The sequence below is a fragment of the Ictalurus furcatus genome, chromosome 22 (assembly GCF_023375685.1).
Source record: "Ictalurus furcatus strain D&B chromosome 22, Billie_1.0, whole genome shotgun sequence".
In the NCBI taxonomy this organism is placed as follows: Eukaryota; Metazoa; Chordata; class Actinopteri; order Siluriformes; family Ictaluridae; genus Ictalurus; species Ictalurus furcatus.
The window spans coordinates 15,343,818-15,357,000 of NC_071276.1; the positions used below are offsets into that span (position 1 = coordinate 15,343,818).

Genomic DNA, 13,183 nt, shown 5'->3' on the forward strand with positions numbered 1-13,183 from the left:
CCATGTCCCATTGTACATTTGTAATAAAAATAGAGCAGTGCTAAATGTCTAATATTTGTCAACTTCCAGTTTGGCTTAGCTGATCTAATGAATATGAAAAATCATTTCAATATGTGTTACATTTATTAATGTACAGACGAATGACAAATGAAATATCCGAGTGGAGAAAATAGTCAGTCTTAAGGGGGAGAAAGAGAAGATTGCTTATTTTAATAAGCCAAAAGATATTAGAAGGATGTCCGTTTTTAAGTGACAAATGATCATGACCTTGTCCCTATCCCAGGCCCCACTTTACTCCTGACCAGTGACATCATCAAACAGCGCCTGGGTGCCGCAGCACTTGACAGGTCAGCCTGGTTATTCATCCAGCGTTCATATAGCACAACCTCTCTCTTCCAGTACTATATCTCTGTGACTTGTACTGTCCTGTCTCATGTCCAGCGTTCATGAGTATCGGCTGTCCAGTTGGCTGGGCCAGCAGGAGGACATCCACAGGATTGTTTTGTACCAGTCAGACAGCACACTGACGCCGTGGACGCAGCGCTGTATCCGCCAGGCCGACTGTATTCTCATTGTGGGTTTGGGAGAGCAGGAGCCCACTGTGGGAAAGGTACACACACTCTATACACTATACACACTGCACTTGATGCTTGAGTCATCATTTTGTCATTTTCATCTTGCCTTTTATGGAGTTTTGTGGGCGGCACTAATTGTAAATCAGCTTTGTCATGAACATGCACAATAATTCTGAGGTGATTGGCATCTTTGAACATATGCACGTGAGTACAAAGTAAAATGAGCATTTCCATGTTTCAATTTTAGTTTGGTTTGTCTTAAAAAAACAAGCAAACAAACAAACATTTATACACAACTTTACCAAAAGACTGATAAATGAAATCCGTCATGTATGTACCGTGTGTGCATTGTGTGCCCACTGAGCATTCACTGTCAGGTCTCTAAATGGAACATGTTAGCAATTAGCACTGTACATAAACCAGGTGATTTCCATAAGTGTTAAATGATATCCTGCTCACTGGCATTAAACAATTACACCTGCCTATTTAACTCCGTGTCTTGATAATGAAAATTACAGGCAGTGATTACAGCTAGAGCCGTGGAGCTTTCTTTTCACACATTACACGTTCCGCAATATAGAAGTTGATGTCTTGACATCTGCAATTTGTGTAAAAGAACTTCCAAAGCCTTAATGATACCTTTGAGCATAAAATCTCACCCTGAATTTCAAGAGCTAACATTATCCACCTTTTTGCTTTTGCCTTTTCTTCAAGACAAAGGCATGAGATGTGTACAGACTTGAGTAGTCATGCTAGGTGTGAAAATGTCCTCTATTGATTTTTGTCAGTTGAACGAGCTTTTAGAACATGACTAAAGCAGTACAATCAATGATGTATTAACAAGAACAAACGACTAACAATAGCATTACTGGAAGATAATTAACCATTAACAGGCAGGTTATTATCATTATTATATTAATTATTAAGAGATAAGTTGGGAATCAAACACTTGGGTGCTTGCTCTTATAGGAAAATAATCAGTGATGGGGTCAACCACCCCAAAGTTGATTCTTTTCCAATAACAGCACCTCCTGAAGTGTTTTGTTCCTCTTATACCGCAGCAATTTTACCAACAATTACAATCTTTTTTTAAATTATTTGTTTGAAATTACATTTATTGTTGTGGAAATCCCCAAAACAAGTTAGTTATTGCCATAAAAAGTCGTTCTCTCACTCACTCTTGATGTTAATAAGACAAAAAAAACATACAGTTTGTCATGTTACCGAGAATAGTGATGTGCCGTTCATGAACGATTCGTTCATTTTGAACGAATCTTTAAAATGACTCGGGAACAACGGCTTGTCTCAGAGAGTGATTCGTTCATTTTTGACCGCGCATGCGCTGCAACGTCCCCATAGATTCTGTACAGGAATCAGAAATGTTCAGTTCACGTCTCGATTCTTCGGGTTTGAGTCGTTCGTTCATCACGTCACAGCCCCACTGCATTCAGACTATGCGGCGGTCATGGGATGAACGAACGACTCGAACCCAAAGACTCGAGACGTGAACTAATCATTTCTGTTTTTGGGGAACAGACGTGACAAAAGAAAAGAACGACTCGGATGAGGAGGTGAGGTGAACTAACAGACTGCATAGCCTGAAGACCCAGCTACGCTATTAGTGAATCATTTCTGTTTCTCATCATTCGGCCTCGGCTGCATTAGCCTATAGTTTATTTTTTATTCCAAACGTGATCAACATTTGCGTAAGTCGTAGATGTGTTGGGGAATTTAACATGTAACATTTTAATGATATTGTGCTGAACTGAACGAAATGACTCGAAAAAAGATTCGTTCATTTTGCTGAATGAGATTCAAAGATCCGAGTCAGTAAAATGATCCGAACTTCCCATCACTAACCGAGAAACTGTAAACTCTTCTGTCCTGAAGACTTTACCGTGTTAAAGCGCTGACACTGAAGCTAACGCTGACACTAAAACTTCAAGCGCTGACACTGGAGACTCCTTCCAAAAATGTCTCTTTACAGGCAATTTCACTTTGTTAAACAGCAACACCTAATTAAAAATAGCTTTAGCTCTGAGTGTTACAAGGCACTGACGCTTGAGACGCCTTCAAAAATACAAATTAAATGTCTCCTTGGAGAAAAATTCACTTCACTTCAACAATTACACACATTTTTATAATCCATTAATGTGGTCATTAAAGTTATTTCAATGGAAACAATAACATATTAGAACGCATGCATTAATATAAACTACTGTCAGAGCTGCCGTTTTAGAAAATTAATCAACGATCAGTGTCAGGAATTCAGTAGCACTGATATTATGAACCTTCATAACAATGCATCTTTTTGTCTGCTGTAGCTGGAGCAGATGTTGGAAGGCAGCGCGGTTCGGGCTCAGAAGCAGCTGGTGCTCCTGCATCGGGAGGACGGACCTCCACCTAGAGGAACAGCCGAGTGGCTCAACATGCGCAGCTGGATCTCCAGACACCTGCACCTGTCGTGCCCTCGCAGGGTTTTCAGCCGCAGGAGCCTGCCCAAGCTGGTGCCCCATAACATTTTAAAACTAACTGCTAATGCTAGGTCCTGATCTGAGACACACAGCCAGTTTATGCTAAGCTCACCGCTAATGTAAAATGCTAATCTCAAAGTTAACACCAGCAAAAGCCATTTGATTGCACTGAATTTCTGCAGTAATTAGGTGTGTGAGCTAATCTCGTGTCCTCTCCTCTCTCACTTTCCTCTTTTCAGAGAGAGATGTATCAGCGTGTGTTTGAGAAGCCCCCAGACCGCCACTCTGATTTCTCTCGCCTGGCTCGATTGCTGACAGGCAACGCCATAGCCCTGGTGCTGGGGGGAGGAGGTGCTAGGTACAGTTCTCTCTCTCTCTCTCTCTCTCTCTCTCTCTCTCTCTCGCTGTCTCTTTCTCTCTCTTGCTATCCATCTCTCTCTCTCTCTCTCTCTCTCTCTCTTTCTTTCACTCTCTCTTTCTCTCACTTTCTCTCTCTTGCTATCTCTCTCTCTCTCACACCATAACATAACCTACATAACATTTAGAACTGCTGATCTTCTGGGATTTTCACACACAGCAGTCTCTAGAGTTTACACAGAATGGTGTGAAAACCAAAAAAAATTAACTTCCACCGAGTGTCAGTTCTGCATGAAGACACGCTTTGTTGATCAGAGAGGTCCGAGGAGGATGGCCAGACTGGCTTGAGCTGACAGGAAGGCTACATTAACTTAAATGACCTCAACCGTGGTGCACAGAAAAGCAACTCTACCAACTCTACTAACTCTACAACAGCAGATAATCACACCGGGTTCCACTCCAATCAGCCAATCCTCCTGAAGGTTCGGAGTATAGTGTGTTCTGGGATATTTTTCTGCACACCATGCTTGTAAAGAGTGTTTATAATTGCAATTAGCCAAGTGAGTAGTAGAGGTATAGCAGAGGTAAGGGAAAAATAGAATGCGATAATGTAAATACACATGTAAAATACAGTGAAACCGAAGTTTTTCTGCTTTTTTTTCCTCAGCGGAAGCAGTGGTCCGAACAACAATGAACAAAGGTTTTCTCCAGGCAGAATAGCCAGGGGGAAAGGACGTAGGATGTTCGCTTCTCGAACCAATGACTTTCGCTTCGTGCCAATTTTATCTAAGCGAACGTTGAACTGTGTATTCATGAGGTATAGCCTTGTGAGTCAATAGAAAACGAGTGGGCGGGACTGTGGCCTCTCTGGTCACTAAAAAATGCAGGAAATGCTAATGATCAGCTGCTGTTTTCTTACTGTTGCTTGGCATACAGCAGAGAACTGCTAATTAGCCGTCTTTTCCCGTCTCTGCTTACTAGGATTTTCTTGGAACTCTCTGCCGTAAATGTAGTTTTGCAACCTAACTGTACGTGCATATGTTTGTTTGTCTGTGCTTTTTACCTCTCAGACTCTGAAATATATTAAAGGTGGGTGAACAGATCATATGAAGCATGTGTAGGTTATATTATACAGTATATTTCAGTCGTCATCTATGATGTGAAAGTTTACTCAGCTGGCTATGCAGTATGTGCGCATTATTGGTGCAATATTACATTCCTTTCAGCTGACTGACCTTCTCCACCCTACAGAGGCTGTTCTCAGGTGGGCATCATTCGAGCTCTGTGTGAAGCAGGGATCCCCATTGATCTGGTGGGTGGCACTTCTGTCGGCTCCCTGATGGGGGCTGTGTTTGCCGAGGAGAGAAGCTACAGCCGAATGAGAGTCCGAGCACGCGAATGGGCCATCGTGAGAACAGCAATCCATACGTTTCTGTATGCAGGACTGTTTTGAACTGTCGAATCTTTTTAAACACACTGTTTCCCATCTGCTTTCTAGGAGTTTGGGTCAATGTTTAAGAAGATCCTGGACCTGACATATCCAGTGACCTCCATGTTTACCGGGGCGTCCTTTAACTCCAGCATCAGTGCACTGTTTAAGAACAAACAAATTGAGGTGTGAACGTTTTAGCTCTAGATTAAGGTTCATCTTTGATTCAAGTATAGAATACGCTAAATACCAGCTCCTTCTCTGAGCCCTCTGTTTTATCGTGTGGAGAAAATACACATTCTGTTCTTTCTTCAGGCAACAATATTATATTTTCAGCCAAAAATATTTAATATTTTCAATATTATATTTAAATTAAAGGTTTCTTTAACTAACATTACTTACCGTATTACTTAACATGAACATACCATACACTTCAGCAAAAATAAAGTATAAATAATGTTTAAAATGTACCAACATATAAAATTGGTGTTTCTATTAATGTGAACGAAATACTGTCCTGTAACATCTACAGTAATCAATGTTTTATTGCATCCATAACATAAATTAGCAGAATTTAAAGGACTAAAAGCTGATCATCTGTTACTACTATATTAATTACTTTTATTAGTGGTGTATTGGTTTATTCATTTTTACTTTCATGGTTTGTTTACTGTATGCTGAATGCTGTAATGAATGTTCGTTAAGGGAATCTTATACCGCGTCACTGCTGAATTCTCGATTCTGATTGGTCAGAGCTGTTCATTAATTTTCTATAACAGCAGCTCTGACTGTAATTTCGTCTCACGGCCAAATCATTGGTTTATATTCATGCAGTCACTCTAATATGATCTAGTTTCTATAGTAGCGACAAACACCTGGACTTGTATCGTGAATGCTCCACATAAATGTATTAAAAATGTGTGTAATTGTTGATATGGTGAAGTTTTCTGTGAGGGTTTGACATTAAGGAGTCTTGTAACAATCAGAATTAAAACTGTAATTTTTAAGTTTTCCAACATGGGAAAGCATTTAAGACAGAGGATTTTCCATCACACCATATTACCATTGATTATTTTCCTGTAGCAGGTTTTATTCCTTATTTAATACTGTATAAAGCGTTACCAAAAGTATATAATACAAATATCGTTTAAAGTTTAAGATACCTTGGGACAGCTCTGATTTACAGTAATACCATGCCATAAATATAGTACGTTTCTTTATTTAAGGGTTGAGTTGACTTTTTCTGGCCCTGAAATTAGCTTCACCCCAGAGAGCTCCTGCCCTTGCGATTAGCTCCTCCCCCTTTTTTAAATAGCCAATAGTGTTTGGCTTACCTCACAGCCAGGGCACCTACAACTGTTGGGGGCGGGACCCTTCAGATTCTAGAGAGCATTTGATTGGACAGAAAATCTGATGAGAAGCTGAAGTGCAGAATGATTGAATTGAATTGAATTGAATTGAATTGAATTGAATTGCAGAATGATGTCATCAAAATTGTCGATCCGTATCGGTGGTAGAGAGAGACTGTAAATTTTGAACGCATATATCTTCTAAATGCGAATTTTGTCATTGTTTTGGAGCATACGCTCACTTATAGATTACCTTAAGACTAACATATTCATACTAAAAGCCAGAAAACTTCCATTTTGATTACATGGGATCTTTAATAGACAACTCAAGGGGGATTCGAAATGTGCATACTGAGAGAATAGGGTTAATTGATTGGCAGGAAGGTGAAGGCTTGTCTAGTTGCAGTTTTCCTCTTATCTGTGGAGCACCTGGGCTTGGTAAAGAGCTCGATGAGGGATTTGAACATACAGTACAGTACACGAATGTTAATTCTATCACAAAGGCCGGTAATTAGGTTTGTTCTAGCATGTTCTTGCTTGCTGAGGTTGAAAGGTACCGATGTTCATCATGTTCAGGTCTGTTCCCTCTTGTCTCTCGTCTCTACGGCATCCTGATTGGATGTTTCTAGTGAGAAATCTCATCAACTCATTATTGGAGCTGTGATTAGTCGTGTAGCTGTGTAACCTTTTTTTTTATTCATATGCACCTATTTAATTTTTTTTTTTTTAAATTTTCTTACAGGACCTCTGGATTCCGTACTTTAACATCACTACAGATATCACCGCTTCTGCCATGAGAGTGCACACTGACGGTCAGCAGTTTCCTTTCTGATTCTTCACTTTCTGCCTTTCTGTGGATCGTCGATGTATGAACTGTATGTTCTGTATGGTCTCTTTTACAATTAGGCTCTCTGTGGAGGTATGTGCGTGCTAGCATGTCTCTCTCGGGCTACTTGCCTCCACTCTGTGACCCGAAAGATGGCCATTTACTCATGGACGGTGGCTACATCAATAACCTGCCTGGTAGGAGTGCATTTTGGTGATGTGTGTGTTCAAACAGCTGTGTGTTTATGATGTATAACACCCATGTGTCCCTAGCTGACGTAGCTCGCTCCATGGGTGCCAAAGTGGTGATTGCGATTGACGTGGGCAGCCAAGACGAGACCAACCTAACCAATTACGGAGACTCTCTATCTGGGTGGTGGCTGCTATGGAAACGCTTGAACCCTCTAGCAGAGAAAGTGAAGGTTAGGACTGTGGAAGCAGATCATGGAATAAATAATGCAGCGTAGGCCTACATCAGGGAAAAGCTAGCACCACTTGGCTGCATTAGTAAAAAATATATAATCACCAGCTAAAATAATGAAGTAATGACCATCTGGTTTGAATTTTCATATCTCGAGCAAACTCTGCCTTGTTGCCTTTTCTTTATTCGCTCTGGCCTGCAGGCACCGGGTGATGAACAGTAACGTGAAAAATGTATCTCCTTATGGCATGTGGTTTGTAACAGTGATGAATGACCCTGCAGGTGCTGAACATGGCAGAGATCCAGACGCGGCTGGCCTACGTGTGCTGCGTGCGTCAGCTGGAATTGGTAAAAGACAGCGACTACTGCGAGTACATCCGGCCTGCTATTGACCGCTATGGCACTCTGGAGTTTGGCAAGTTCGACGAGATCGCTGTGAGCAACAATTCCTCACTCGTTCGACCTCTGTGTTTCGGTCGTGTGGCCAGGAATTAATTTCAGTGGCATGTGTTAAATAAAATCGGTGATTAAATTGAGTATTGAGCTCTGTGATTAAGATATCTCATTTTGGGTGGATGCCAGAGTACGACTGAAGGTCGATCTACCAATCACCATCAATTCTGACACATTAATAAAATGAATATGTGTAGAATATTTTTTAAAAAAACAACCTTTATGACAGTTCCACTGCTTAGCATGCTTGTAACAGTGGGAAAGGACATCGTATCTTATGATGACTATATTGACCTTTTCCGAATATCAGTACAGCACAGTTAGCATTATAACGCTAGCACTTCAGCTCTGTCTCAGCTATATCTGCTGTGTCTGCAGGACGTGGGCTATCAGCACGGGAAGACGGTGTTTGATGTGTGGTGCCGCAGTGGTGTGGTGGAGAAAATGCTGAAGGATCGACATCAGGAGGAGTTCCACAAGAGCAAGAGCACCAATGTGAGTGGAACCCCAAACTATCAATAAGAGAGCCTGAGCTAGAGTAGGGCTCAAAAGTGTACTAATAAGAACTGTCATTATTTTGTGTTTTATTAATATATTATTAAATAATGAATAACATATGACGGACCATGCTGTTATACAAAAATAATGAACCCCACGGTGGTGTGATGCAGCATGAAGTGACCTGGACTCCAAGGTAAGTTATTTTCATACAACTGCACAGTCTGGAGTGTTTTATTCCACTTCTACCACAGCGGGTTGCCAGTGATTACAACGTTTACTTTATTAATGAACGACACATCATGCATTTTAACAGTTTATTGGTAGATTTAATGTTGGGGAATGTTCAAGAGACAAGTTAGTTCCTGTTCTCACTAATGTTGTCACGTTCAACTGTCTTTCCCTCACCAGCCTGTCTCTCTGTCTCTGTCTCTGTCGCTCTTTCTCTCTCTTTCTCTTTCTCTCTGTCTCACTCTTGCTCGCTCACTCACTCACTTGCTTTCTCTCTCTCATTCTGTCTCTCTCTCTCTCACTCTTGCTCGCTCAATCACTTGCTCTCTCTCTCTCTCTCTCTCTCTCTCTGTCTCATTCTTGCTCACTCACTTGCTTTCTCTCTCTCTCTCTCTCTCACTGTCTCATTCTTGCTCGCTCACTCACTTGCTCTCTCTTTCTTCCTCTCTCTCTCTATCTCACTCTCTCTCTCTCTCTCTCTCTCTCTCTCTCTCTCTCTCTCTCTCTGTCATGCTCAAAAAACATAGCTTTCAGTTTTACAGAAACTGGAAAGCATAAACCTCTCTGTCCTGAAAACTTTCCCATGCAGGCAAAGCACCATGACTCTTACAAATCGATGACAACCGAGACTCCTCCCATAAATGTTAAATAAATGTCTTTTAATAAAAAAAACCTCACCACATTAATGATTATACACTTTACTATAGAAACAATGACACTAAACAAGCACACTATTATTAATCTATCGTTCATCTTACAGCCGGAACTACTGTCCGAGCCGTGCGGTTCTACAGAAATAACTTCTGACCAATCAGATTTGAGCACTCAGCCGTGCGGTGGTATAGACTAATATACAGTACTGATGCACTGATCTGATATTGAGTACCTTTAAGGGTTCCTTCAGAGGGACCAAACAAAGGACTATTTTCTGCTAGATGAAATCTTTTCTATCCATGTGCAGTACAGTCCTACAACATCCCATTTCAGAAAAAAGTCTTCAGGACAGAGGACTTAGTTTCATTTCCCAGTTTCTTGGTAAAAAACTTTTTTTTTTTTTTTTGTGTTACTAACGTCATGAGAGAGAAAATAAGAAGAAATATCAAGAACTTTTGTAAACTGTTCTACATGTTGTTCTTTAATAAATAACTGCTGGCAAATTGCTGGAATATAAGAAGAATAAAAGACTTCATGGCATGCTGCTGTTGGAAACTAAACAACTTTTGGGTGGTAGCTGTAACAACACCACATTGTTGTTGATTATTTTCCTATAACACCACACGTTGTCGTGTTTTATTCCTTAAATGTTGCTACTGTTTGCAGTATAAAAAAACCTGTTAAACAAGATGTAATTTTTCACAATAGAATAAAATATTTGGTAGTAGTCTCTGATTTTTGGATCCTTCTGACCCTACTGGACCCTACTATATATCAAGCTAGCTCATAACATGTCTTGCTATCCTGTTTGCTAAATGCTACAGTTAATCTAATATTTTTCAGGTTAAGCAGCTGCTCAGGAATTTTTAATAACCCTTTAATGTGTTACTCTTGGAATTGTTAAGCTTTGGCCAAACATTTCTTTCCTAACTGATGATAATCAGTGAATAAATAAGGACCCAGTTATCTTGTCTTGCAGGTGGTGACCTGTCCTAATGCCTCGTTCACTGACCTGGCTGAGATCGTGTCCCGGATAGAGCCGGTGAAGCAGACCATTGTGGATGGTGAGAACTGTATTTAGGACATACTTTACATTTAAAGGCCGTCTATTTCCTCACATTATACTCACCCCTAACCTCTGAATCACACAGAGGAATCGGAGTATCACACAGACTACGATGAGGACATGGTGCTGTCCGAATTCGACCTGTCCAACGCCAGCAGTGAGCACGAGCACACGGAAGACGAGGACGAGAATACAGACGAGACGGCCGACACCGCCGATACAGTAAGACCACTCGAATAAAGTCTGGTTTGTGAAGAGCGTTGTTTGTTTTTGATGATCTAATATTTTACACAGGATGAGGAAATCAAGACGGTGAGAAGACAAAGACGGCACCGGAGCGCCAATCACACGAGCCATGACACGCATTGAGGAAAGACTGAGGATACTAGGGGTGTAACGGGCAGATGAATTGGATCGACGCATTGATTTAAAAGGCAACGATTGAAATGAATCGAGACAATAATTATACAGCGTGTCCCAAAAGTCTCCATACAAAGGGGAAATGAAATGTTATTTTTAGCAAAATGTCTTCCAAAATGTTTCATAATTTAGTTTATATTATATTTAATTTTTTTTTCCAGATAGCCTTTAAGAATGCCTTTGACAAAAAAAAAAAAAACAACGTATTGAAATCATTCTCATGGCTTCATCACGAGTGGGAGGGATGACTCCGTGTAAGTTTACAAAGAAATGGCAATCACGTAAACGAGGTTTTGTAAATAAAGTTACATTTCGCTAAAAAGCATTAATTTCCCCCATGTATGGAGATTTTTGCGACACCCTGTAAATTGATCATTATTGATTATAATCGATTATTATTGACGGTGCATAAAAAAAGTCATGTTTTTAAAATGCTATACAAATAGCCTACTATGGTGATTGTCCCGTAAGCTGGACACTTTAAAAATAGTCGTAAAAATAGTTTGTGAGTTAACAGTAAGCCTAGCCCTGACTCCGAACATAGAAATGTTGATCAGAGGCTATTAAATCGAATTGTATCATATCATATTCAGTAGATTCATTGGTATCATCAAATATTGATACATTGTGTTAAGAATCATATTGTATTGTAGCAGATTCAATGGTATTGTCAAATATTGATTTGTTTTGTTATGTTATGAATCAAACTCATATTATATCATAACATAGCAGGTTCGGCAGTATTGCCAAATATCGAATTGCTGCCTTATGAAACGATTCTATTGAATCGTAGCAGATTCAGTAGCACTGTCAAATAACGGATTCTTGCCTTAAGAATCGAAATTGTATCGTAGCAGATTCAGCGAGCGGGATCATCAAATATCAGATGGTTGCGTTATGAATCCGATCTTATCATGCTGTAGCATATTCGGTGGTCTCGTCAAAAATATCGCATTGCTGCCTTAACAATCAAATTGGTATCATAGCAGATTCCATCATATCATCAAATATCAAACCGTTGCCTGGTGAATCAAATCGAATTTGCATTGTATCGTGTGGAAGCCTGAGATTTGCACCCCTAAAGGCTACATCCCTGACTTTTGCATATACCTTAAGTATAACAGTTGTTAATTCCAAGAAGGATGGCTGGTAATGTTATTTACTATTACACAGCAAAAACGAAAGGGTAATGTAATTTGTTTGAGTGTTAAGGCAGCTTGAGTAAAGTGAACAGGATATCCGGACAAACTGCATTTAAAGTGTCAAATAGTTTGGGCTTACGGTTCTGGCTGCAGTTTTGTACAATCATGAAGGGATTCAGAGTTACCGAACAAGTACTCCTTCAGGCCTGGAACTGTGTGCCTTCTATAGGTTAAAGGGATCCTCTAGCGATTTTCATCTCTGTCCACCTCATCTGTAGCATTTGTGTTATTACTCGAGACAAGAAATTCAACACAATTCTCTGTACTTGGAAAAATAACATCATAATAATAATTTTAAAAAAGTTTAGCGACTTCCCTTAGACTTTGATTCTCAGTGAGTTTTGAGCAAACGAGGTATGTGTTATTTTCCTAATGCAGGAAAACTTGTTGAAATTCTTTTCCATGGTTGTTGCACATACTGTCCAGATCCAGTGGATACAGATAAGGTTGATAAACTCTTGAGTATCCCTTTAATACTAAATATATCACTCCTAGATAAGCTGCTATACAAAAAATACATATCGCACAAGCCTTTGTGCTCTGGTTTCTCACTTCTAATAGCATTTATAATGCAAAGCCAGTCAATGCAATTTTTATATCTATTTTAGCTGCTCTTTTTGTGTACCGTTTTGTTTATGTCTGTGATTGTTAATCGATGGGAGAGAAAGACCTTTAGTAAGTCTGTATGTGTTGATTGTAGTATAATGTTGTAGTGTGTGACTGACATTCATGATGATAAAGTAGACAGTGTTTCAGTATTATTTATCACATGGGGGATGCTATATGGTCTACCTGAATCCGTTTTTAATACAGGGCTTTACATTTCAAACTAATGTGACCTGACAATAAAAAAAAGAAAATATGACTGTAAGTGTTTGTGTATTTTGTTTGAGGTCGTCTATGGTTTTGTGGTTGCGTTCCAGTTTGCACACTTACGGTTAGGGATGCATCAATACCATTTTATCAGACCAAGTATGAGTACAAGTTTAACTAAGATAGATTTCAGTATAATGGACAGAGGCAATTTAACTCCAATAGATTTCAGTACAATGGACAGAGAAAGTTTAAATAAGATAGATTTCAGTACAATGGACCGAGACAATTGAACTGAAATAGAATTCAGTACAATGGACAGAGGGAATTTAATTCAAATAGATTTTAGTACAATGGACAGAGGCAATTTAACTGAAATAGATTTGAGTACAATGGACAGACAGTCTAACTAAGAT

The 13,183-nt window shown here is 39.7% G+C and overlaps 1 protein-coding gene across 1 annotated transcript in view; it reads left to right on the plus strand.

Annotated features, from left to right (window-relative positions):
* Nucleotides 1-12,819, plus strand: part of pnpla7b (patatin-like phospholipase domain containing 7b) — a 28,380-nt gene extending 15,561 nt beyond the window's left edge. Inside the window, exons 23-36 of the mRNA XM_053610125.1 lie at nucleotides 284-347; nucleotides 442-610; nucleotides 2,900-3,082; nucleotides 3,289-3,407; nucleotides 4,658-4,814; nucleotides 4,905-5,021; nucleotides 6,927-6,996; nucleotides 7,091-7,207; nucleotides 7,283-7,431; nucleotides 7,713-7,865; nucleotides 8,262-8,378; nucleotides 10,246-10,330; nucleotides 10,418-10,554; nucleotides 10,627-12,819. Of these exons, the coding sequence (XP_053466100.1) occupies nucleotides 284-347; nucleotides 442-610; nucleotides 2,900-3,082; nucleotides 3,289-3,407; nucleotides 4,658-4,814; nucleotides 4,905-5,021; nucleotides 6,927-6,996; nucleotides 7,091-7,207; nucleotides 7,283-7,431; nucleotides 7,713-7,865; nucleotides 8,262-8,378; nucleotides 10,246-10,330; nucleotides 10,418-10,554; nucleotides 10,627-10,701 (1,712 nt within the window). The 3' untranslated portion in view covers nucleotides 10,702-12,819. The remainder of the gene's footprint in view (nucleotides 1-283; nucleotides 348-441; nucleotides 611-2,899; nucleotides 3,083-3,288; nucleotides 3,408-4,657; nucleotides 4,815-4,904; nucleotides 5,022-6,926; nucleotides 6,997-7,090; nucleotides 7,208-7,282; nucleotides 7,432-7,712; nucleotides 7,866-8,261; nucleotides 8,379-10,245; nucleotides 10,331-10,417; nucleotides 10,555-10,626) is intronic.
* Nucleotides 12,820-13,183: the final 364 nt, after the last annotated feature.